The 23698-nt window shown below is 41.0% G+C and overlaps 1 protein-coding gene across 3 annotated transcripts in view; it reads right to left on the minus strand.

Moving 5' to 3' along the window:
* Positions 1 to 786: 786 nt before the first annotated feature.
* LOC140724787 (ribosomal protein S6 kinase alpha-5) overlaps positions 787 to 23698 on the minus strand; it is a 304697-nt gene continuing 281785 nt past the window's right edge. For all 3 annotated transcript variants that reach the window (XM_073039390.1, XM_073039388.1, XM_073039389.1), the window contains 2 exons: positions 20013 to 20176; positions 787 to 16063 (listed from right to left, as the gene is read on the minus strand). In XM_073039390.1, the coding sequence (XP_072895491.1) occupies positions 15824 to 16063; positions 20013 to 20176 (404 nt within the window). In that variant the 3' untranslated portion in view covers positions 787 to 15823. The remainder of the gene's footprint in view (positions 16064 to 20012; positions 20177 to 23698) is intronic.

A 23698-nucleotide genomic window follows, 5' to 3' on the forward strand; every position in this document is an offset into this window, starting at 1 on the left:
TGTTTGTCCCTGGTAAAGCAGTAGATCAGATTTTGGTCAGCATGAACTGTGACATCTTTCTCCGCACACCCTTCACAAACCCACAGTCTGCAAAGAGATGAGTTTCTGTCTCTTCCCAGTCATCCTGCAGGCAGCGAGCTGTGGGAGTGAAGCTCCTGGCATGCGGGAAGGATCTGACTGGGAGGGCCCCTCTCACCGCCAGCCAGGCAAGGTCTTGGTGCCTGTTTGTGAGGCCTGGCGATGAGGCATTCTGCCAGTCCGCACAGGAAACCACCCCATTGTGTCCATCGAGTCCTTCTGCTGCAGGATGTTCCGTGCTGACCAATGCCAGATGTGGTCAAAGCACTTGGCACGGAAGAACTTTCCACGAAGGACAGGTAGGGCAGATAGAACATAGTGGTAATTGGTGTCAATGTATTTAGACAAGATTCTCAAGAGGACCTCTTGTACCATTGGATGAACTCTTGACCTCACAATCTACCTAGTCATGGCCCTTGTACCTGTCTGCCTGCACTATACTTTCTATGTAATTGAACTATATTATTGTTTTTTTCCTTGAACTACCTCGATGCATTGATGTCGCGAATCGACAAGTGTGGATGGCATGCAAGTTTTTCCACTGTACTGTACTCCGGCACACGTGACAATATTGTGTAATACCAGGTTCTTTGATTTGTTTGGCTCGGTGTCACGCCGCACTGCTCCCACCAGGGGAAGCTGCTGCACCAGTTTTCAGTCACACTATCGGTAGATGAAAGAATACTGCAAATAAAAAAACTAAAACACTTCTTTCATTCTATTGGTGAGTTTATTTCATTTCAAAAACAGACAGTAGCAAGTACATTTATTCACACAAATGTCTCTGAAAGTGTGAGCCCTTGTTTACAATTGTAATCCTTAGCTTAAACTGAATGAAACTGAAGCCAGCGTATTCGTACAGGCCAAACATTGCACCACTTCGTAAAAGTATTAGTTTACAGAGCACAGTTCTCTCTACCATCTGACGCGAGTTTTCAAGTTGATACAACTTATCAGTATATTCCCTAAAACACAGGGATAGTTGCTTCCGTTATGACACCAAGTTTATAAACTCTCCCTCTCGCAATATTAAAATAATCTTGATTTGATCATCTCTACAATAAATAAACCATATTATAAAATCCACTGTCACTCTTGCAAATATGCCCGTAACTACCACCACCACTATATTAAATATAACAAGCTAATATTTCTCTCCAGGCCTGAGTGATATATATGTACAGCGACGGATGAAAACTCAGTACTTCGGCATTCCACTTTGATTTAAAAATCTTCGCTACCGACTCGTTGTTGTCAAGGTTCTACACAGAAAAGCTTCAACACTTTCAATTCCTAGCCCAGCTAGAAGATAGAGACTATTTCTGAACAGACGGTTGAATAGATAACATACAGGTACAGTCTTGTGTTGCATAAAGGAGGATTTCCACAGTGTGTGACTCACGTTGTCTCAGGAGAAATACTGTACCTGCACAACACACAAGCATTGCTGTGTGGTTTGTTTTGCCTGTTACAACTTAAGAGTGTGTGCACGTGTACAATATATATAATAGAAATTACTCATATCAAGCCATATTAAACAAGTACAGTAGCTATTCACAATACATCTCCCTTTCCCAACACATCTCTAAAACTTTGACAATCGAACTCTTCAATCAAATATTTCAATGCGGTTGTTAAAAATATTCCACCGTTTAATTAAATTTCTACTTCCATATTATAAAACCCAAGTCAGTCTTGCCCATAATTACCACCAAATATGTCCGTAACTACCGTCGAGTCTGCCAAAGGCTGCCTTCAGGTTTGTACGATCACTAGGTGAGGAATGGAAATCATTTTGTTAGTTTTGTCCTCTCTGTGGTTCCACTTTGGGTTGGGGGGGGGGGGGGGGTGACTGCTGTGCAGGAGTGTGGTTCAATGGTTAAGTTACTGCACTAATGATCCAGAGGGAAGCGATCTAATTACATTGACAACAGAGAAATGTAAATTTAATTAGTGTAAAATTTGGAGCATTTAAGAAACATATAGGCACATGGATGATAGAAAAAATGCAGAGTTATGTAGGAGTTAAGATTGGCGTAGGTTAAAAGGTCATCACAATATTGTGTTCTTACTAGTTAAATAATCCGGATTTAGTAACTGTAACTACCCTAGAATGAAAGAAAATGGAGGACTATGCTAAGAGGTCGGCACAGCATGATGGGGCAAGAACCTGTACTGTTGTATGTACCCTGACGATGTAGTTGGGGATAGCTTTAGTATAATTGTGGTTAGGCTCACAAGAACCCTTCAGTAAGGCCTTTGAAGAGCTTCTACATGATAGACTGCCCTGGAAGGTTAGATCACATGAAATACCATTATACCATGTAAAAGAGTTTCAACAGGTTGCTGGTGGAATAGAGCATCTGAGCAGCAAAATGTTAGATGAACTCAGGTTCTTTAGACCACAAGACATAGGAGCAGAATTAGGCCATTCAGTCCATTGAGTCTGCTCTGCCATTCCATCATGGCTGATCCCGGATCCTACTCAACCCCATACACCTGCCTGTCGCCATATCCTTTGATGCCCTGACCAATCAGGAAATGATCAACTTCTACCCATGGACTTGGCCTCCACCACAGTTTGTGTAGAGCATTCCACAGATTCATTCCTATCTGGCTAAAACACTTCTCTGGAGCGTCAGAGGCTGAGGGGAGACTGACAGAAACTTATAGAGTTATGAGAGGCACATACAGATAGGGTCAGTCTTTTTACCCAAGACAGAAATGTCAAATACTAGAGGACACACATTTAAAGAGGAGGGGCACATAAAGAGAAGCAAAGCAATAAAGAGGGGGGCCAGAATGGGGAATGGAAAAAGAGAGAAGGGAGAGGGGGAAGAAATTGCTGGAAGTTGGAGAAACTGATGTACATGCTGTCAAGTTGGAAGCTACCAGACGGAATATGAGGCATGGACTCCATTGTGTATCTTTTTTGCTACATAATTATGACAACTATGTTTAAGAATTTTTATACTTTGAATTGTTGTTAAAATGGCAATGTAGAAAGAATGGAAGAGATCATTTTCAGGAGAGATTTCACTGATCAATTGAATTGCTGTGTTTCCACTGTCTGGCTTTGAAATGGATCAGGTGCAGATGAGGTTCCTTGAAGAGGAGATGTTCAGCAGAGACACAGGCCTTTCAGCCCACAATGTTGTGTTGACATTTTAACCTACGTTAAGAACAATCTAACCCTTCCTTCCTACATGGTCCTCCATGTTTCTACCATCCATGTGCCTATCTACCTCTACCCTTGACAGGGTGTTCCACACATCCATCACTCTCTGTGTAAAGTACTTAGCTCTGACATCCCCATGTATTAGCCATTTCCACCCTGGGAGAAAAAGTCTCTGACTATCCACTGAATCCATGCCTCTTATCATCTTGTATTCCTCTACTAATTCACCTCTCATTTGCCTTCACTCCAAAAGGGAAAAACCCAGCTCCCTCAGCCTTTCCTCATAAGACATGCTCTCTAATCCAGGCAGCATCCTGGTTAATCTCTCCTGCACCCTCTTTATAGTTTCCACATCCTTCCTATAATGAGGTGAACCAGAGGTGAACACAATATCCCAAGTATGGCCTAGCCAGTGTTTTACAGAGCTATAACATTACCTCGTGGATCTTCAACTGTCACCATCAGCTCTTGATCTCATAGTAACTGTTGTACCTGTCTATGCTAAATAACTCTTTAGGTCAGCAGGGTAACTGGTTTCATTCTTGCTTTATATGCAAAGCTCAGTCAGACTTGTTCCCAAGTCTGGATGTTCCAAATGTAAGCAGGAGTGGAAATCTCCAGGATATGATAGATATCCTGCCTGCCTTACAGAGAATATGAAAGTAGTGCACATCTTGACAAAGGTTTTGAGATATATCAAATAATTGAAGTGCTTGACACATTCCTAAATAATTTCATCAAGGAAACATTCTCAGGATTTGCCATTGTCCAAGCCATCTGCCTCACTGTCCAGACAACAAAAAGTCACAACACAACACAGAATTCACAAGGACCCTAAATACTAAGAACATAGTAATACTGTGAATATGCCCTCAAACTGTTTTGAAAGGTATAAATATTAATTAATGCTAAAAGTACATTTTTTAAAAATAAAACTCCCAGTGTTATAGTGCACATGAACAAATCTGCCCTCAGAATAAAACAGGGTAAGACAACTCAAAGGATAGGCAATTCTCTTTGGAGAGGGGAATTAACACAACCACACACTGAAAGGCAGTGTCCTTTGAAATTGCTAAACACCTGCTTTTAAAACAGGATCTGTGAAGAAATGCCAGGAACCCATGTTATTGAAGCAATGGAATCTGCCGGTTTACTAGTCTTCTCTCAGCTATGTAGTTCTCTGGCCTCTGTTCAATTCCTACCTCAGTGCATCTTTAGGAGCAGGCACTAAACCAAGGCCTGCATACATCCCCTTGTTTGAATGCAAAACAATCCCATTGCAATACTTAGAAGAATTAGTTTATATCAAACCCTCAAACTTCACTAAACAAGTTCACCTGCCCTGTTCCTTACAATAATGATTACACCTCATTCGGTTATAAAGCATTTCCAGCTGGCCTGAGGTTGTTAAAGAAATGCAAGGTGTTTCCTGTTACTGTAGGAATAAATATAGTTATTTTTTTGTTGTGGTGAATGGGAGATAATCTTGCGTTAAAATTTGAAATTGAAATCTGTTTTGTACTCCATAAGAGTATACTGGTGTTTGCAGGAGGTCTCTGGGAATGTGGCATTTGGTGTGTAAATTGCTGTGACCAAATACAGTTAAACCAACCTTGTTTGTCCATCGACACCATTTGCATCTGCCTGCATTGGAACCGTACCTACGGGGATTGGTCTATATACCACTTGAATGCAATAACTGTATCTGATTCTACTACCTCCTCCAACAGTGACATCTAGCTAACAACCACTCTGTGTGAAAAAAACATTTTGTTGGATACATTGCTAACCTGTATTGCATACATACATTATGGTCTTAAACTCTTTAAAACTCCTTCCTCTCAAGATTTAAGTTTACATTGAAACATGCAGTAAAACTGCATCATTTGCATTAACAACTAATACTTCAGAGGGTGAGCAAGTGTCACCACATACTCCAGTGCCAACATAGCATGGCCATAATGCTCTGCAAAACAACACAGAACAAGCAACAAACAACAGCAGAAACAAGTCCTGTTGCTCCCTCTCACCCACATGCATGTACAGTACTTTAACCATCACTTTAAACCTATCCCTTCTTGTTTCTAATACCCAGCAAGAAGGATTCTACTGTCTACTCTATCTATGCTTGTCATTTTATAAATCTCTACCAACTCTCAGCCTCCTTCACTCAATGAAAAACATGCCAATTTTATCCACTCTGTCACCATTACTAAAATCTTTTAATCTAGGAAACATCCTGGTGAATATCCTCTGCACTCTCTCCAATGCAGTCACATCCTCCTATAGCTAGGCGACCAGAAGTGGACACTATTCTCCAGGAGCAACCCAAGCAGCATTTTGTAAAGTTACAATTTAAGATCCCATTTCAAGTGTCAAGTGATACTGTATTTTTTCCCCCACACACAAAGGTGTTTAAAGCTTTTACAAATCCTTTACACACTGAAAGTAAATGGACAATGTCATGGAATTACCTAGCAAATACTTTGCAAAATGGGGCAGAATGTAAACAGTTAGATGTAAACTATAAACAGATCGGATTAAAAAGATGTAGCGTGTCAGACTTCAAGTCTCCCAAATGGTTAACACTCCTTAATTTAATTGCAATGTGGAAGATAGGGTTATATTTTTCATTACCTTTGAGAAACATTACTTACTTAAATATAACTCTATTTTTTTTTAAAAGTAAATGACCAGGGTTCCATCTAGTTTGTACAAGTGATCATCCATGATTAATATCCCATTAACTGCTTTTCTCAACAAGATGCCCTCTGTACAAAGTAACAATGCTTACATGAGTAGGTACTGTATCACTGTGAAGTTTACTATTAATGCAGAGAATTTACCTTAGAAATTATTCCACCCATGTGGGGAACAAGAAACATAAAAGGACAAATGCGTACAAACATGAAAAGTAACTGGATCTGTCCTACAACTGTTGTGATGTAACTAAATACTGGATTTAGTCTTGACAAAGGGTCTCATCCCGAAATGTTGACAGTGCTTCTCCTTATAGATGCTACCTGGCCTGCTGTGTTCCACCAGCATTTTGTGTGTGTTGAGTGGATTTAGTATTTGGTCTTGATTGTGATGGGACTCCAGGTGCTTGGTATACACACAGTGAGCAAAAAGCACAGATTATCCTCCCAGCTCCAACTCTATGAACTATCCTGTGCTTTCTACAAATGCTGCCTGTTTCTTGGATTTCACAGCCTTTCCTAGTTTGTACTAAGATGTTGTCAGAAATGAATGAAAATTTAACCACTGAGTTCCTCTGCCACTCGATTACCAGCAAAATCCACTTCATGAGTTGTTCTGGTGATCTCTGGTTCCATATTATAAAGCCCTAGCTTCTTAAACAGGCTTGTGTAACCTGGCATAGATACATCTTCAGCTCCATTGTTAGCATCTACCAGCTATAGAATTATAGAACATCAAAACAGGCCTTTCGGCCCAACTAGTCCATGATGGCCAAGATTCCCATCTGAGCTAGTCCCATTTACCAGTGTTTGTCCATATCCTCCTTTCCTATTTGTGCGCCTGTCCGAGTGCCTTTTAAATGTCGTTAATGTACCTGCCTTGACCACATCTTCTGGTAGCTCATTCTATATCTTCTGGGCGAAAAAGTTGCTCCTTGGGTTTCTATTAAATCTCTCCCCGCTCAGCTTAAAAGCTAAAAGAGTGGAAACTAAATGCTAATAAATCCTTGAATTAAAACATTTAAGTAAAAAATAGCCTTGAGTTAAACTAGTTAATCCTTGACTTAAAGGTTTATTAAGTGTGATTTCTGGGAAGGGCCATAGTTCCTTTAAACCTGTTGCCAAAATACTGGTGATTGCTTGTTGCAATTTCCTCTGTACACTTCAAGTTGCTGTTGAGGCTTGTTTAACAACTGGAAGGGGCAATCTGGCCTTTGCATTATGTTTACTGTGAAACACTTCTTCCCTGTAACTCAGGCTCTCAACAAGTTCCAGTATAAACTGCTGGGAAGTAGAAATGGTATGAAGCCAGCAGAAGATGTAAACAGACAGATTCTGATGTTACATCCATTACAGACCCGTGGACAACACAGAAAACAGCACCAAGCTGGTTGGCAAACTTTCCATTAGTCAGGTGGCAGTACACTCACAGCACACGAACCTGCCGATATATTCAAACAGTGATGTGACAGGTATGTTTTATTTGACACAGTCTAGAATGTGCTTGGTGGGGGCTATGTCCTGCAACAAACAGTTCACCTCCTGCTAGATGGCAGGGAAGGGGCGGGGAATTGGGATCAGATTGACAAGTTTTCCAGGGAGCTGATTTTTGTGTTCTCTTTAATATCACAAAGAAGTCTACTCAGGCACGTGTCTACTTCTCGTCAGCCTCAGGGGAACCCAAAACAAGATACTGTCACTTAGCAAGCCAGCAGGGAATTCAGTACAAGTTTAAGAACATAAGAAATAGGAGCCTGTCAGGCTTGCTCTACCATTCAATAAGATCATGGCTGATCTGGTCATGGACTCACCTGTCTTTTCCTCTCATAGCTCTCATTTGCTCTATTATTGGAAAAAAGTTTCTTGATGCAGAGAGTGAGGAGAACTTGGAAGTCAGTGTGGCACATTGAGACAGTGAGCAGAGTTGCTGTTTCACAGTTTCAAAAATCAAGGTCCAATTCCAACCTGTGTATGGAGTTTGCACTGGTTGGAGTTGTGTGCTTTATTGAGGTGCTCAAGTTGGCTCCCACATCCTAGAGATGTGCCAGTGGCTAGGTCAACTGACAGCCCTTGGTGCATTGCAGAGTGCTGGAATTGATGGGAATATAAGGAGAATACAGGGACATTTAAAGAGCATTGGGATAGCTCTGTGAGTTGGCATGGACTTAATGGGAAAAATGGCCTCCTATGTGGTAATATTAAAAAAAAGTAGAACTAAAAAAGTCAGAGACTTCTTCCCAAAGAGGAAATGGCGCAATTTTAAGCAGATTGGAAGAAAGCTTAAGGGGAATGTCAGAGCTAAGTTCTTTACACAGAGAGTGGTGAGTGTGTGGATGGTGGTGCCAGGGATGGTGGTAGAGGCAGATACATTAAGACATTTTAAAAACTCTTAGATAGGCACATGGATGATTAAAAAAAATGGAGGAATATGTAGGAGAGAAGGGTTAGACCTTAGAGTAGGTTAGGACAGCACATTGTGGGCCAAAGGATCTGTACTGTGCTGTAATGTTCTATGTTCTAAAAAGGATGAGGGAGAAAGGAACAAAAGGATATATTAAAAGATGAACTGACAGGTATTGACAGGATGGTTGTGTGATGTAATGAAAACTAGTACGTACAGCCCTTAGGTAATACACTGAGCATTCTGGCTTTCCTCTTGCCATCTTCTGAATGTGTTGTCATTGTGAATGGCCTGTTTCTGTACATTCTATGTAAACTGAGATACTGTGCTATTTTAATGGGGGAGATAATGTAGGAACTGTAACACATTAGTATGCTGGTGATGTGCCCTGCAGCTTGTTTTAATACTAATGTTTACGCCCAGTGGATAGCAGACTGACGGCACTCACAGCAGTAACATTTTAAATTTTGATGGTTAACATTTACCTAACACAACGAAGGTGGTTGTTGGCAGATTTAAATATGTTCTGTTGAAAGGCCATCAACTTGAAAAGTCATTTCTGGCTTTTCTATCCCTAATGCTTCCAGTGTTTTCCATTTTTATTTTAAATAGTTTATTACTCTGTACTTGAGATTGGAGTGGAGGGTGGGGGCTGGAATGAGGGGATGTTAATATTACACTAGAGTAACTTTGCTACTATTTCTCTTTACAATCACAGGTTAAGTGACTCAGTGTCTTTACTTTCTCAGAAGGTTAAGGGGGTTTGGCATCTTCCTTCTTTTAAAGACTGAGTATAGTTTGTTCAATTTATGTTTTTCGTGTGACAGCTGTTTATCTGATGCTATATGCCTGTGATGCTGCTGTAAGTTTTTAAATTGTACCTGTGTACATTTGTACTATGCAGATGACAATGAAGTCTAACTTTATTCTATTTATTGTCAACTAAACAATGCTGCCACTTAAAACTAACGCATCAATTAGTTTTCAACAAAATGTTCCATGGTTTCACTTATCTAGTTTACCTGGTTAACCTGTGGAGTGTTTCTACATGGGGTTTGCAGAGTTTTCAGAATTTAGGAGCTGAGAGGTAATGTTGCAGCTATATAGGACCCTTGTCAGACCCCACTCGCAGTACTGTGCTCAGTTCTGGTCGCCTCACTACAGGAAGGATGTGGAAGCCATAAAAAGGGTGCAGAGATTTATAAGGACATTGCCTGGATTGGGGAGAATGCCTTATGAGAATAGGTTGAGGGCACGCGGCCTTTTCTCCTTGGAGCGATGGATGATGAGCGGTGACCTGATAGAGGTGTATAAGATGATGAGAGGCATTGATCGTGTGGATAGTCAGAGGCTTTTTCCCTGGGCTGAAATGGTTACCGCAAGAGGACACAGGTTTAAGGTGCTGGGGAGTAGGTACAGAGGAGATGTCAGGGGTAAGTTTTTTACTCAGAGAGTGGTGAGTGCGTGGAATGGACTACCAGCAACGGTGGTGGAGGCGGATACGATAGGGTCTTTTAAGAGACTTTTAGATAGGTACATGGAGCTTAGTAAAATAGAGGGCTATAGGTAAGCCTAGTAGTTTCTAAGGTAGGGACATGTTTGGCACACATTTGTGGGCCGAAGGGCCTGTATTGTGCTATAGGTTTTCTATGAGGCTGGAAACATTCAGCAAGTTAGGCAGTATTTGCAAAGATAGAAACAGTCAATATTTTAGATGAATGACCTTTCATTGGGACTTCATTTTTGGCAGAATTTTTGTTTCAGATTCCTAGAATCTAAAAGTTTTGTTTTGTTTCAGTTACAGTGGAACTATGTACATTTTTCATCCGACTGCAGCCCTGCAATTTGACCAGTGAGGATGAAGCCTGCAGCAAGTAGGCACCATCTTTGGAACATGGGAGGGAACTAAAACACCCAGAGGAAATGCAAGCAGTCACAGGAGAACATACAAAGTCTTTACAGGGAGAGGCGGATTTGGACCCAGATCACTGGCGCTGAGGTGGTGTTACTAACACGTCATTACCGGGGTTAAGAAAGGCAGTGTAGAATGGAGGGGTTCAGTATGATTACCCCTGCAGGGATCAGGCACATCTGTTATGGGATAAGTGGACAGATATGCACCAGAACTGTATCCTTCAGATGGTTTGATCATATTTGCTGTACAAGTTGTTTTATTCCTTAAGACAACGAAGAACACCTAAATTTATAGCAAAACGAAAATGCTATTTTCCTGTAAGTGTCAATAAAGTGTAATCATTATTGTGGAGCAAGATGCCCTCACAGACTTGCAATGTTAGTCACTGAAATATTCTGAATTAAATTGCATTAATTTCATAGCACATTTGTACAATGGACAGTTGTCCTCAACACACACAATAAATCCACAAATAATTTTCCTTTTTTAAAAAATACAATGAATATTTGCCAACCTCCTTTTAAGAAGTTGCATTTAAAACAATTTGACTTTAATGTTCTAAAAAGTCTTAAAAGCTTTCACAGGCTCACCTGAATAACGCTTTCAACTTTTAAAAATTTTGTACAAGTCGCTAGAAAGCTATAATAAACTTATCAATACTTTAATCATTTTCCTCATTAAATAATCAATAAATATAATATTATGGCAGTTCCCCTGTAACAACAATATTCTACTTTTAATCAAGCTTTGTAAAAGTCAATATTATACAGGGTTAAAAACTATATGCAAAAATTCATGTTCAGTATGATTTTGTTTAAACAGATAAGCCCAACTCCCTTGAGTATAAAGACTGGGAGGGGAAGAGGTTTTGAATAGTTTTGCAGTGTGAATTGTGTACAGCTCTGTACAGTATGTTTCACCTAGACTGAAGCTCTTTAGAACTACTGGTTGTATTGAACCTGGATGCACAAAGAAATCAACAATGCAATCTGTTCAACTTCTTAATATTTACAAAGTCCCAAAAAAGGATGGCAAGATTATGATGAAAGAAGCCTCTAAAAAGAGACTGCACAATTCAGCCTGGACTGTGCACCAGGCATTTAGAGATGCAGTGAACGACACCCATCTATAGCACACCGTGTACCCTTAAGGGTGTGGAGTAATTTAGTAATCCCCATGCTGAGAAAACTCACACTAACATTAAAAAATACATTTTTAAGAACTTTCCTCAGATACTGTCCAGGCATACATGGTTAACAGATTCACAATAAACCCAGTGCAAAATACCCACTAACAGTAAATAAAATACAATTTAAATGGTTGAAAACTTCCTGGGAAAATTTTGGCATCAAAAGTGATGTGGCACATTACGTGAAGAAATCTTTGGATGTAATCCACTTCAAAGAGCTTTAGTGAGATTTTGCCATACACATTTCAATGATCATTCATACTTTTGCCCCTTCTCAGATATGTCCATTGAGACACTCCTCCCATCATTTACAAAGCTCCATCTCTGGACCACCTGACAGTGTCCTGAATTAGAAGAGTAACGTGTCAGTATGTCTACATTAATAATTTATGTAAATGGCACCATAGCCTCGGAATTACTTGGACTGAAGGTGATTTTGTTTTCCCTATTGTATTTTTGATAAGTGCTACACTAAAGCAAACATTAATCAACTTCACAAACTTTGGGCTTTGCACGACGCTGACATTCAAAGGACAGGACAGATGGAATGGTGTTTTTTGTAAAGTCCTGCTCTGTATAATGACAGATTGGATGAGGGGGTTGCTGAGAAATAAGATATCTGCCTGTGTTTTATGCCCTGTTCTTCCCAGGAAGTTTCAACCGCAAGTCCCCACTGGTAAAATAAGCACAGGAACAATTGTAAAAGGGCAATCCAGAACCCAGGCCCAACTGCTCCCTCTGGCCTTCATTGTTCCTCAAGCTCATAACCAAGCAGGGATACAGATAAATACAGGTTGTCTACACTCAAAGCAATTCCTCAAGCACAGAGATACATTGTGACCGGTGGGCAAGAATGCAATGGTATGAAAAATTATGGCCCTTGCTTTTGGTCATATAGATCACAATGATAACATTTCCTTTTCAGTAAGTTTCTTATTCACATGAAAGAATCAGAGACAACTGACTTCTAAAAACTCAAACCCCAAGGTTATTTGACAATTATTCTGTATTTAGTCACAGATCAGACACTGATCAGATCAGGAACTGACATAGGGTAAAAGTCAGATGTTCCTATGTGCCTCCATGACTGATAAAGAAAACAAGAGACTGCAGATGCTGGAAATCTTGAGCAACACACACAGAATGCTGATGGAACTCAGCAGTTCATAAAGCCCAAAATGTTTGTTTATTTCCATAGATGCTGCCTGACCTGCTGAGTTCTTCCAGCATTTTTTTTAAAGAGAAGATGAAAACAGCAAGTGCTGGAAACAGGCAAGCTGGTGGAATATGTGAAGGGTAGAAAAATAACTGCTGTGCTCTTTGCAGAGTAGATGTGCATTCTAGTATGCACTATTTTCATTTCAGGTTTCCCTCTGCAGCATTCTGCTTATATTGCAATTTACATTTCATTAGAGAGTGTAAAAGACATTAGCGAAAGTCAAAGATGGGAATCAGCTTCCTGAACACAAGGATTTTGAAGATGCTAGAAATCTAGAGTTACAAACACAAAATGCTGGAAGAACACAGCAAGTCAGGCAGAATCTATGGAAATGAATAAACAGTTGATCTTTCAGGCAGAGACTGCCCATTAGGACTGGAAAGGAAGGAGGCAGAAGTCAGAATAAGTAGGTGGAGGAGGGGAAGGAGTACAAGCTGGCGGGTGGTAGATGAGACCAGTTGAGGGGTTAGGTGCTTTGATTAGGGAGGAGGATAAAGTGAGAAGCTGGGAGGTGAGAGGTGGAAAAGGTAAAGAGCTGAAGAAGGAGGAATTGAACAGGAGAAGACAAAGAACGTTGGAAGAAAGGGAAGGAGGAATAGCACCATGGGGAAGTGACAGGCAGTGAAGAGTAAAGAAGGGATAAGAGGGGAGCCAAAATGGAAAAAGAGATAGGGTCGGGGGGAAAGGAGAAATTATTGGAAGTTGGAGTAATCAATATTCACATCAAGTTGGAGGCTACCCAAACAGAATATGAGGTGTTGCTCCAGAAGTTGGAAAATGTGGCAAATTTTTGGAAGCCTGTTGCTTGTTGTGCATAGAATCTGTGACTCTCACCTGCAACTACTGTGGGGCAGGTTGAGCATCTATCATTCTATTCACCTGAATTCCTATGGATAAAATTCATTGAGTTTTTGCTAAATGACTGAGCTGCAGTTTACCTGCAGACGTACTTAAAAATAATATACACTTTCATCCAACAGGGGACTTCACATCGTAAGGGTCCCTGCAGTACAAATAGTGCGTAAATTTTCCGTGCAACAATGCAGCACAGGTTATTTATACTAGCAAGAGCAGGATCTGCATCACTCAACTACCTAACTATTGGTCATTCATGAACACAATTAACAAGCAAGTCAAACTGTTGGCTATGAGACAGCAGTAGAGAAATTAATGGCTGGAACACAAACTTTTTTAAAACTTGTACTAACAGGTTTGCTACAAGATTATTGCTCATGCAAGAAATAAACAGGTTACATGCCAAATAATACATTAATAACAAAGCATTTGGCAAACAGAAGCCAAACATTTCTATCAAAAAGCCATTGCTTCACTATATAAGCAACTTATCAAATGGCACCCACCCGCACACTGTAACAAATAAAACAGCATAAATAAGTCACCTTAAGACTCAGATTTCTCAAATGGTTCACACACTTTACACTCCTGCAGCGTTCATAGTTAGTAACATAACAACAAGGGTTTATTTTGAAGGTGAAATAAAATCTCCCAACCCTGCTGGGAATATAAATTTCTTCTCAGATTGCCAGGAAACAAACAGCACCAAGAAAGCAGGGAGATAAACCTGCTACACACAAAATGCTGGAGGAACTCAGCAGGTCAGGCTGCACTTATGGAAATGAATAAGAAGTTGACATTTCAGGCCAAGACCCTTCGTCATGACTGGAAAGGAAGGGAGAAGCGAGAAAGAGAAGATGGGGGAGGGGAAAGAGGACAAGTTGGCAGCATTAGGTGAGTGAGTCTGAGCTCATAATTGAAGGTTTAGCAGAGAGCTTGAAGGGAAGCAGTGAGACAGTCTCAATGAATTCCCATCAAAGAGAAGATTTAAACTTCTTTAGGGTAGGTATACCTTGAAGAGAATTCACAGTGGAGCAGCAAATCATAAACATGAGAGATTCTGCAGATTCTGGAAATCCTTAGCACTCAAGCTAGAGGAACTCAGCAGATCCAGCAGCATCTATATCTAGAAACTCAATGTTTCAGGCTGAGACTGTTCAAGACTGTTTATTCCTCTCCACAGATGCTACCTAACTTGCTGAATTCCTCCAGCATTTTGTGCATGTGTTGTTCTGGATTTCCACCATCTGGAAAATTTCTTGTGTTTAAGATAAACCTTCTAAGTTTGCACCAAAGCACATCAAACTGCTGGGTGCTTTGATACTGAGAATAAGAAATGCAGGAAAGACAACTGTGAGCGATTCCAATACTCCAAAACACAGAGCAGGAATATCAAAGTGCCCGGAAAAGAATTAACACCAAATGGTGGCTGTAAACAGTCCAGTAAATAATCTGAGAAATCTGAATCCTCTGCCTACCTGTTGCATATTTTATGTACATCAATAGATCTATTTGTACAGCAAATCTGTCATCGATACAGTCTTTTAGATAAAGGTAAGTTAGTAAACACCGCGCTTTCATCTTACCTTCAATCCTTTCAGACCTGTACAACAGAGATATGTTCTTTGAAAAATGCACCTCATAGATGTTTGCATACTGCAGCCATTCTTTCACACTTAAAAAATACACAGAGTAAAGAACTAAAAGCCCTTTGAATGCCAGGCACAGAGTTTCACTCTCTGCAGTATGTCTATTTTTGAATCTTTTAAAAATCAATCCCTGTTCCAATATATAGAATATTACATACAGAAATTACAGCACAGGAACAGGCCACAGGCCCAAGTAGTCCATGTTGCTTTCATGCTCTCTAAGAGCCTCTTCCTGCCCTACTTCACCCTTTCAGTATGGGCCTTTTGTTCCATTCTTCCTCATGTATTTAGTTATTTTGCCCTTAATCACAACTACTCTATTCATTCCAACAATTACATGAGGTAGCACGTTCACCATTCTTGACACTCTTTGGGTAAAGACGTTTCTCCTGAATTTCATTATTGAATTCATTAATTTGGATTTTGTACTTAATGACCCCCCTAGCTCTGGATTCCCCAGAGAAAATTGGGTCAATCAATTTTGTAGGACAATGCAGAACTATCTACATATACATAACATAAATAAATGTCACAAGATACTACGGAGGAATGCATAAAAAATGGCATATGGTCTTCAAAGGGTTATACGGATGATTAAAATATGACTTTTTTTAAATTGTGAAAGAGGGACTGTAGCAGCTTAATCAGAGAACTGGAAGATACTGTCTGTGTTATTGCTGTCCGCTGGGTTGCCGGGCTGCATCATTGGGTTGGGAGTGGTCTTGCCTTGGGACTGGGAAGAAGAGGAATGGGAACTTTCACTGGAGCTGCTCCGCGTCTCAGTGCTGGTGCTAGTTTTCTTCATCTTGCGCCTTTTTGCCAGGGGCGCCTTGTCCACATTCTGAAGGCAAAAGCCCTCCCTCTTGCACTTGTTGAAGGCCTGTGATGGGGCCAGAAAGAGAGAGAAAAAAGAGAGGTGGGATTCACTTCATTATGCATCTACATGAACTACATTGTGCCTTCAATGTCAAAGTAAAAGCCGGTAAGAATGCTATTGTTAAGAAAGGTGGATAAATCCCCAGTGCCTGATGAGATGTAGCCTAGGTTGCTATGGGAGATTGCTAGAGCTCTGAGATATCAAATTGTTAGATTTTTGCTAGCCATAAGTGAGGTGCCAGATAGAGTCACAGAGTACTACAGCACAGAAACAGGCCCCTTGACCCATCTAGTCCATGTAGAACAGTTATTGTCGATGCACCATAGCCCCCATACTCCTCCCATCCATATATTATCCAAACTTCTCTTAAATGTTACAATTAAGCCCACATCCACCGCTTCCACTGATAGCTTGTTCAACCCTTGCACCATACCCTGAGTGAAGAAATTCCCCATCAGATTCCCTATAAACAGAGTCATAGAACACTACAGCGAAAAAACAGGTCCTTTGGTCCATCTAGTCCATGCTAAACCATTAATCCAAATTTCTCTTCAGTGTTGAAATCAAACCCACAACCATCAATTGCGCTGGCAGATAGTTCCATACTCTCACCACCCTCTGAGTGAAAGTTTCTCCATCATCTTCCCCTTAAACATTTCACCTTTCACACCCATGATCTCGAGTTGTAGTCTCACTCAACCTCACTGGAAAAAGCTTGCTTGTATTTACCCTATTTATATCCCTCATAATACCTCAATCAAAAAATCTCTCCTTAATCTTCTACATTCTCAGGAATAAAGTCCTAACCTTTTCAACTTTTTCCTATAACTCAGGTCATTAAGTCCTGGCAAAATCCTTATAGATTTTCTCTGCACTCTTTGAATCTTATTTACATCTTTTCTTTGGAAGGTGACCAAAACTGTTCCCAGATTCCTGTTTTACCACACTCCTCAGTGCCCACCAGCTCACCATGTAAGACCTACCGTGGTTGGTCCTCCCAAATTGCAATTGCTCACACTTGTCTGCATTAAATTCCATCTGCCATTTTTCCACCCATATTTCCAGCTGGTCCAGATCAACCATGAGCTTTAATAGTCCTCCTTGCTGACTACTATACCCCCAATTTTGGCATCATCAACAAACTAGCTGATCCAGTTTACTACATTATCATCTAGATTGTTAATATAGGTAACAAACAACAACAAATCCAGCACCAATCCCTGTGGCACACCACTAGTCATGGGCCTCCAGTCAGAGGCAACCATCTACTACCATGCTCTGGGTTGGATTAGTCAACACCTACCTAATCGAATTTTCATGTATGGTAAACGACTGAACCTTCTTGACCAACCTCCCATGTAAGAGCTTGTCAAAGGCATTGCTAAGGCCCCTATAGACAACATCCATTGCCTGACCTTCATTAACTTTCCTGATAACCTCCTTGAAAAAAAAACTTGCAAGACTGTTTAGACACCATGTACAAAGCCATGTTGATTATCCCTAATCAGTCACTGTCATCAGTCAGCTTAAAATACCTTCCAATAACTTTCCCACTACTGATGTCAGACTCACTGGCCTAATTTCCTGGCATATTCTTAGAGCCTTTCTTCACAATCAGAATCAGGTTTATTATCACCGGCCATGTTTTGTGAAATGTGTTAACTTAAGCAATGGGACAATAGTTATCCCTGATTCTCCGGCATCTCACCAAAGGATGTTTTAAATATCTCTGCATGGGCCCTTACAATTTCTGCACTAGCCTCCTATAGGGGTCTGAAGGAACACCTTGTCAGTCTTGGGAGTTTATCCACTCTAATTTGCCTCTTGACAGCAAACATCCTTTCTGTAATCTGTATAGCGTCCATGACCTCACTGCTGCTTTGCGTCCATCCCCCGAGAAAATACAGATTAAAAAATCTATTAAGATCTCCCCCATCTCTTTTGGCTCCACACAAAGATGACCACTCTGATCTTCCAGAAGACCAATTTTGTCCTTTGCTGTTCTTTTGCTCTTAATCTAGCTGTAGAAGCCCTTGGGATTCTCCTTTACTTTATCTGCTAGAGCAACCACACACCTTCATTTCGCTCTCCTGATTTTCTTATGTGTTCTCTTGCATTTCCTATACACTTCAAGTACTGTGTTCGTACCTATCTGCAATGCACCTCCAGCTTTTTCTTAACCAGGGCCTCACTATCTCTCGAAAACCAAGTTTCCCTAAACATACTATCCTTGCCTTTTATTCTAACAGGAACATACAAACTCTATACTCTCAAAATTTCACTTTTGAAGGCCTCCCATTTAACAAGTACATCTTTGTCAGAAAACAACCTCTCCCAATCCACACTTGTCCAATCCTTTCTGATATCATCACTATTGGCTTTTCTACAATTTAGAATCTCAGTCCAAGGACCAGACCTATCCTTTTCCCTAATTTTCTTTAAACTAATGGCATTATGATCACTAGATGCAAAGTGTTCCCCTACAACTGACCTGTGTCATTCCCTAACAGGAGACATAATATCACACTCTCTCTAGTTAGGACTTCCATGTATTGGTTAAGGAAACTATCCTGAATATTTTTTATAAACTCTTTCCAATCCAGCCCTTTTATAGTTCGGGAGAAGCAGTCAATATGTGGAAAGTTAAATTTGCCTACTTTCACAAACTTATGTTTCTTGCAACAGTCTGCAATCTCAAAAATGCCACAGATTGTTGGGTGGTCTATAATATAATCCCATTAATATGGTCATACCTTTCTTATTCCTCAGTTCTACCCATAAAATCTCCCTAAACAAGCTCTCAAGTTTGTCCTGTCTGAGCACTGCCGTGACATTTTCCCTGACTAGTAATTCCACCCCTCCCTCTTTAATCCCTCCCATTCTATCATGTCTAAAACAATGGAACCCTGGAGCTGCCAGTCCTGCCCCTCCTGCAACCAAGTCTCACTAATGGCTACAACATCATAATTCCAACGTGTTGATCCATGCCCTCAGCTCATCCGCCTTTCTTACAATACTCCTTGCACTGGAATATTCACAGCTCAGAACATTAGTCTCACCATGATTTTTTGATTCCTGACCTTGTATGTGGGTTTAAGAACATCTTTCTCCACACCTGCTCCAATATCAATTCTGGCACTCTGGTTCCCACCCCCCTGCAACTCTAGGCCTATTTTTAAGCAAAGAATATTTTACCTATTTATGAATAAATATTTCACCTTTCACCCTTAACCTATGAATTCATTGCCACAAACAGCTATGGAGACCTAGTCATTGAAAATATTTGAAGCAAAGGCTGACAGGCTCTTGATTACTCAGGGTGTCAAAGGTTATGGAGAGAAGTCAGGATAAAGGGGTTGAGAGCAAAAATAAACAAGTTATGATTGAATGGCAGAGATGATATGATGGGCTGAATGGCCTAATTCTGCTTCTATGGCTTATGACCTAATCTACACTTAGAAAGGCAGTCCCATGCAGAGCACTGACTGTCCGTTTTCCTCCATGAAAGTTCTGTTGAGAGCTCCAGATTCCAGTATTTGCAGTCTCTTGTGTCTCCAGTGATTACTCAAAGATAGTCAATGTTGCTCTGTTAGAGGGATATACTGTCTAATCAATATGATTGAATTTTAAAGCTTAAGCATCTAAAAGCACGTCTGCTATGGAAGGGCTGAGGAAATCATGGATTCACATGATACTAAAATTGCCAAATGCAGATTTTGGGGTTGAAAGAGATCACAGAAATACTGAGTAGCAGGTGCAGGAATTTGAACAAAGGCGTTGCAGTTTTAAAACTGAGCCGTAGATTCCCACTCATATCAACAGAGTCAAATTTCATATCCTACTGTTGTCTTGGGAGATTCATTTTTGTAAAAGACATCTTGTAAATGTAAATGTAGCTTGTAGCGGCCAAAGAACTACTGTAATTGATGAGAAACAGAAAGGTCATCCTTACGTGAAAGGTTGCTTTGACGTAGGTGTGGACAGAAAGTCCAGTAGAACCAAGAATGTCTGGAGTCATCAGTGGGTTGGATGACAACTGACTGCCATCCTGAAGCCATTCATTGAAACGTAGGCTCGACATTTTAATCCGTTTGTTTGGATCAACAGTTAAGAGTCCTGCAAGTGAAAGATGCAAAGTGTTAGACAAGTAATTTTGGGACAAGTTTTTTTTTCCTTCTATTTTACAGAGAGTGGTTGGTGCTGGAATACTCTGCTGGGATGGTCATGAAGGCAGACATGATAGTGCTGTTTTAAGAGGCTCATAGGTAAACTCAAGAATATGCAGAGAATGGACCATGTGCAGGCAGAAGTTTCATTAATTATCATTAGCTGAATTAATCTGGCACAAATTCATGGGCTGAAGGGTCCTTTCCTGTGCTCCTGATACCAGGACCTGCACTTTCATGTCTGTTTATAAATATATGGCCCTAAATCCACCCTTTTCTTCTGCTGGAGGGACTCTTTTCTTGGATAATCATTCCCTATTGCAGGAATTTTTTTGTTACAAGTGAAGAAGGGAAAAACTGTGACTACTGTAAATCTGATTTATACACAGAAACTACTGGCAGGAGCCATCAGGTCTCACTCAGCATCTGGTGTGTTATGAATGTACCACAGCTCTGAGAAGGGTGCGGGGGTAGCCCCCTCCTTTGTGAGAATCGCAAGATCACTATTGAGTCAATTCAGGAGACCCAGGAAATGAGAGAAAGACATGCTGAATCCACAAGGCGTTGGAATGTGCCTTGGCCTCCAAGAGGCGGACCCATTGATACCGGCTATTGTCTCTTGGAGACGGACTTGTGTATTGCATCCTGGATGATGCATCGACGCCCCAGGCAATGAACCGAGGGGGAGGCTGGTGGAGGGATTGCATCATCATCTCAACCCGATTGACATCTGAGACCCTGTGAGTCAGGATAAAAGAGGGTCTGTGGGAACAGCCCCTCAGACGCACCAGAAGAAATGCTAGCGATCCCGTAATAGCGAAAGCCAGTGGAAGGCCACGTGCGTCCGCTTCCATTTGCCCGGAATCGGTGACCTTTGCCACGGAAAGACGGTTTTTAGCTAACAACGGGGAACTCAACTCCCAACGACTCTCGATGGATTGACATCATAAAAGGAACGGGCAAGTTTTAACCCGTCTTTCTCTCCAGCCAAAGAGCTGCAGCTTGAATGACAGTGACTTTTATATTTCCATCGGACAATACATTATCCCCTAGACAACGATAGAGCTATTTCTTATTGATTATTATTATACCCACGCTTTTAGATTTAGTATTGATGAAGTATATTATCTGTATGTTTGCATTGATATTATTTTGTGTCTTTTTATCAATAAATACTGTTAAAAAATAGTACCATCAGACTTCAACGGACCTCTCTATCTTTGCTGATAAGTGACCCAGTTACCGGGTACGTAACAGGTGAGAGAAGCAGTAGGGATGGTATTTGAGGCATTGGACTGCTTTTCTTTCCCAATGCTGGCTATACAGAGATTTAGGATATTTTAAAAGTCAAACATCACAGAAATGAGCCCTTTAGCCCAACTGGTCCATATCCATCTATACATCTACTTTCTATTTACCTGTCCACAAAAAAAAAACAAATTTCATGACATATGTGAGTGATGATAACCCTGATTCTGATATTGGTCTTTTTGTGAAGTGAGAATGGGAAGGGGGCAGGGAGAGGGAAATCATGTTTGAGGAAAGTGGAAGGTTGCGAGGGGAGCATCAGAGAGACATTCTGTAATGATCAACAAACAAGCTGTTTGGAACAAAATGACCTTGCTTGGTGTCTGCACCTGCATCACCTCTCTCCCGACCCATGGCACTTTTGCTCCCAAAAGATTTACAAACTCATTCTTTACTCCACAAATGACAAACATAGTACTATGCAAAAGTCTTAGGCAGCCTATGTAAATATGTGCATAAGACTTTTTCCAGAGCACTGTACCTACCTTAACCACATCCTTTGGCAAGTCGCTCCATAAACTGTCCATCCTCTAGGAGGAAATGTTGCCCCTCAGATTCCTACTAAATCTCTCTATCACCTTCTAGTTGTTGATTCCCCAATCTTGAGAAAAGAACACTGTGTGTTGCTCCATCTATGTGCCATATGATTTAATACATCTCTGTAAGATCACTCCTCATTCCCCTACACTCCACTATATAAATAATTGATATTAGTATTAGTTTATTATGACCTTGATGACCGACAGCTTATTAGGGAGAGTGAGCAGGAGATAGATAGGAACTACAGGGAGTTAGTCACCCTGAGGCTGCAAGAGTTAGATAAGTGGGTGGCTGTCGGGGAAGGGAAGGGAAGAGCTCAGATAGTAGAGAGAACCCCTGTGGCCGTCCCCCTCAGTAATCATTATTTCATTTTGGATGCTATTGAGCAAGGTGTCCTGACAGAGGATGATCACGACAATCAGGTCTCTGACACTGAGTCTGGTTCAGTAGTGCAGAAGGAAGAGATGATGATGAGGAATCCGGTCGTCATAGGGGATTCCATGGTGAAGGGAACAGACAGGAGGTTCTGTCAGGCAGATAATGATATCCGCATGGTGTGTTGCCTCCCAGGTCCCAGGGTACGGGATGTCTTGGATCATGTGTAGAGTATTCTGAAGGGAGAGGGTGAACAGACATAAGTCTTGGTACATGTTGGTACCAATGACATAGATGACAAAAGGGGAGGAGATCCTGAGGAGAGAATTCAGGCAGTTGGATAGGAAGCTGAAAAGCAGGATCTCCAGGGTAGTAATCTCAGGATTACTGTCTGTGCTACGTGCTAATGATCAGGCATATTAATTCATGTGTGGCTGAAAAGTGGTGTAGGGGGCAGGGCTTCAGGTTCCTGGATCATTGGGGCCTCTTCTGGGGGAGGTACGACCCGAACAAAAAGGATGGGTTACATCTGAGAAAGGGGTCCAATATCCTAGCAGGCAGGTTTAACAGAGCTGTTAGGGAGGGTTTAAACTAATTTGGCAGGGGGATGGGAACCAGAGTGATAGGGCTGAGGAAGGGGAAAACAGAAATAAATCAAAGATAGTGTCCAACAGAGATGATAAAAACAACAGGCAGATGAGGCCAGTGGGATGATTTACAGGGCAATAGAGGTGTGGTGCAGTTAAAACAGAAAGCAACAAATATTGGACTGGAAGTGTTTATTTGAATGCAGGCAGCATTAGAAATAAAACAGACGATCTTGAAATTCAGCCACAGATTGGCAAGTATGATGTTGTGGCCATCTCTGAAACTTGGCTAAAGGATGGCTGCCATTGAGAACTGAACTTCTAAGGATAATGGGTGTATTGGAAAGATAGATTAGTAGGCAGAGGGGGTGGTGTGGCCTTGTGTATAATAATTAATATTAAATCATTAGAAAGGGATGACATAGGATCGGAAGGTATAGACTCTCTATGGGTTGAGTTAAGAAATGGCAAGAGCACAGGCCTCCAAACAGCAGCCAGGATGTGGATTACAAATTACAGCAGGAGATAGAAAAGACGTGTCAGAAGGGCAATATCACGATAATCGTTGGGGATTTTTACATGAAGGTGGATTGGGAAAACCAGGTCAGTATCGGACCTCAAGACAGAGAATTTGTAGAATGTCTAAGAAATGGCTTTTTAGA

The sequence above is a fragment of the Hemitrygon akajei genome, chromosome 3 (genome assembly GCF_048418815.1).
Source record: "Hemitrygon akajei chromosome 3, sHemAka1.3, whole genome shotgun sequence".
Lineage (NCBI taxonomy): Eukaryota > Metazoa > Chordata > Chondrichthyes > Myliobatiformes > Dasyatidae > Hemitrygon > Hemitrygon akajei.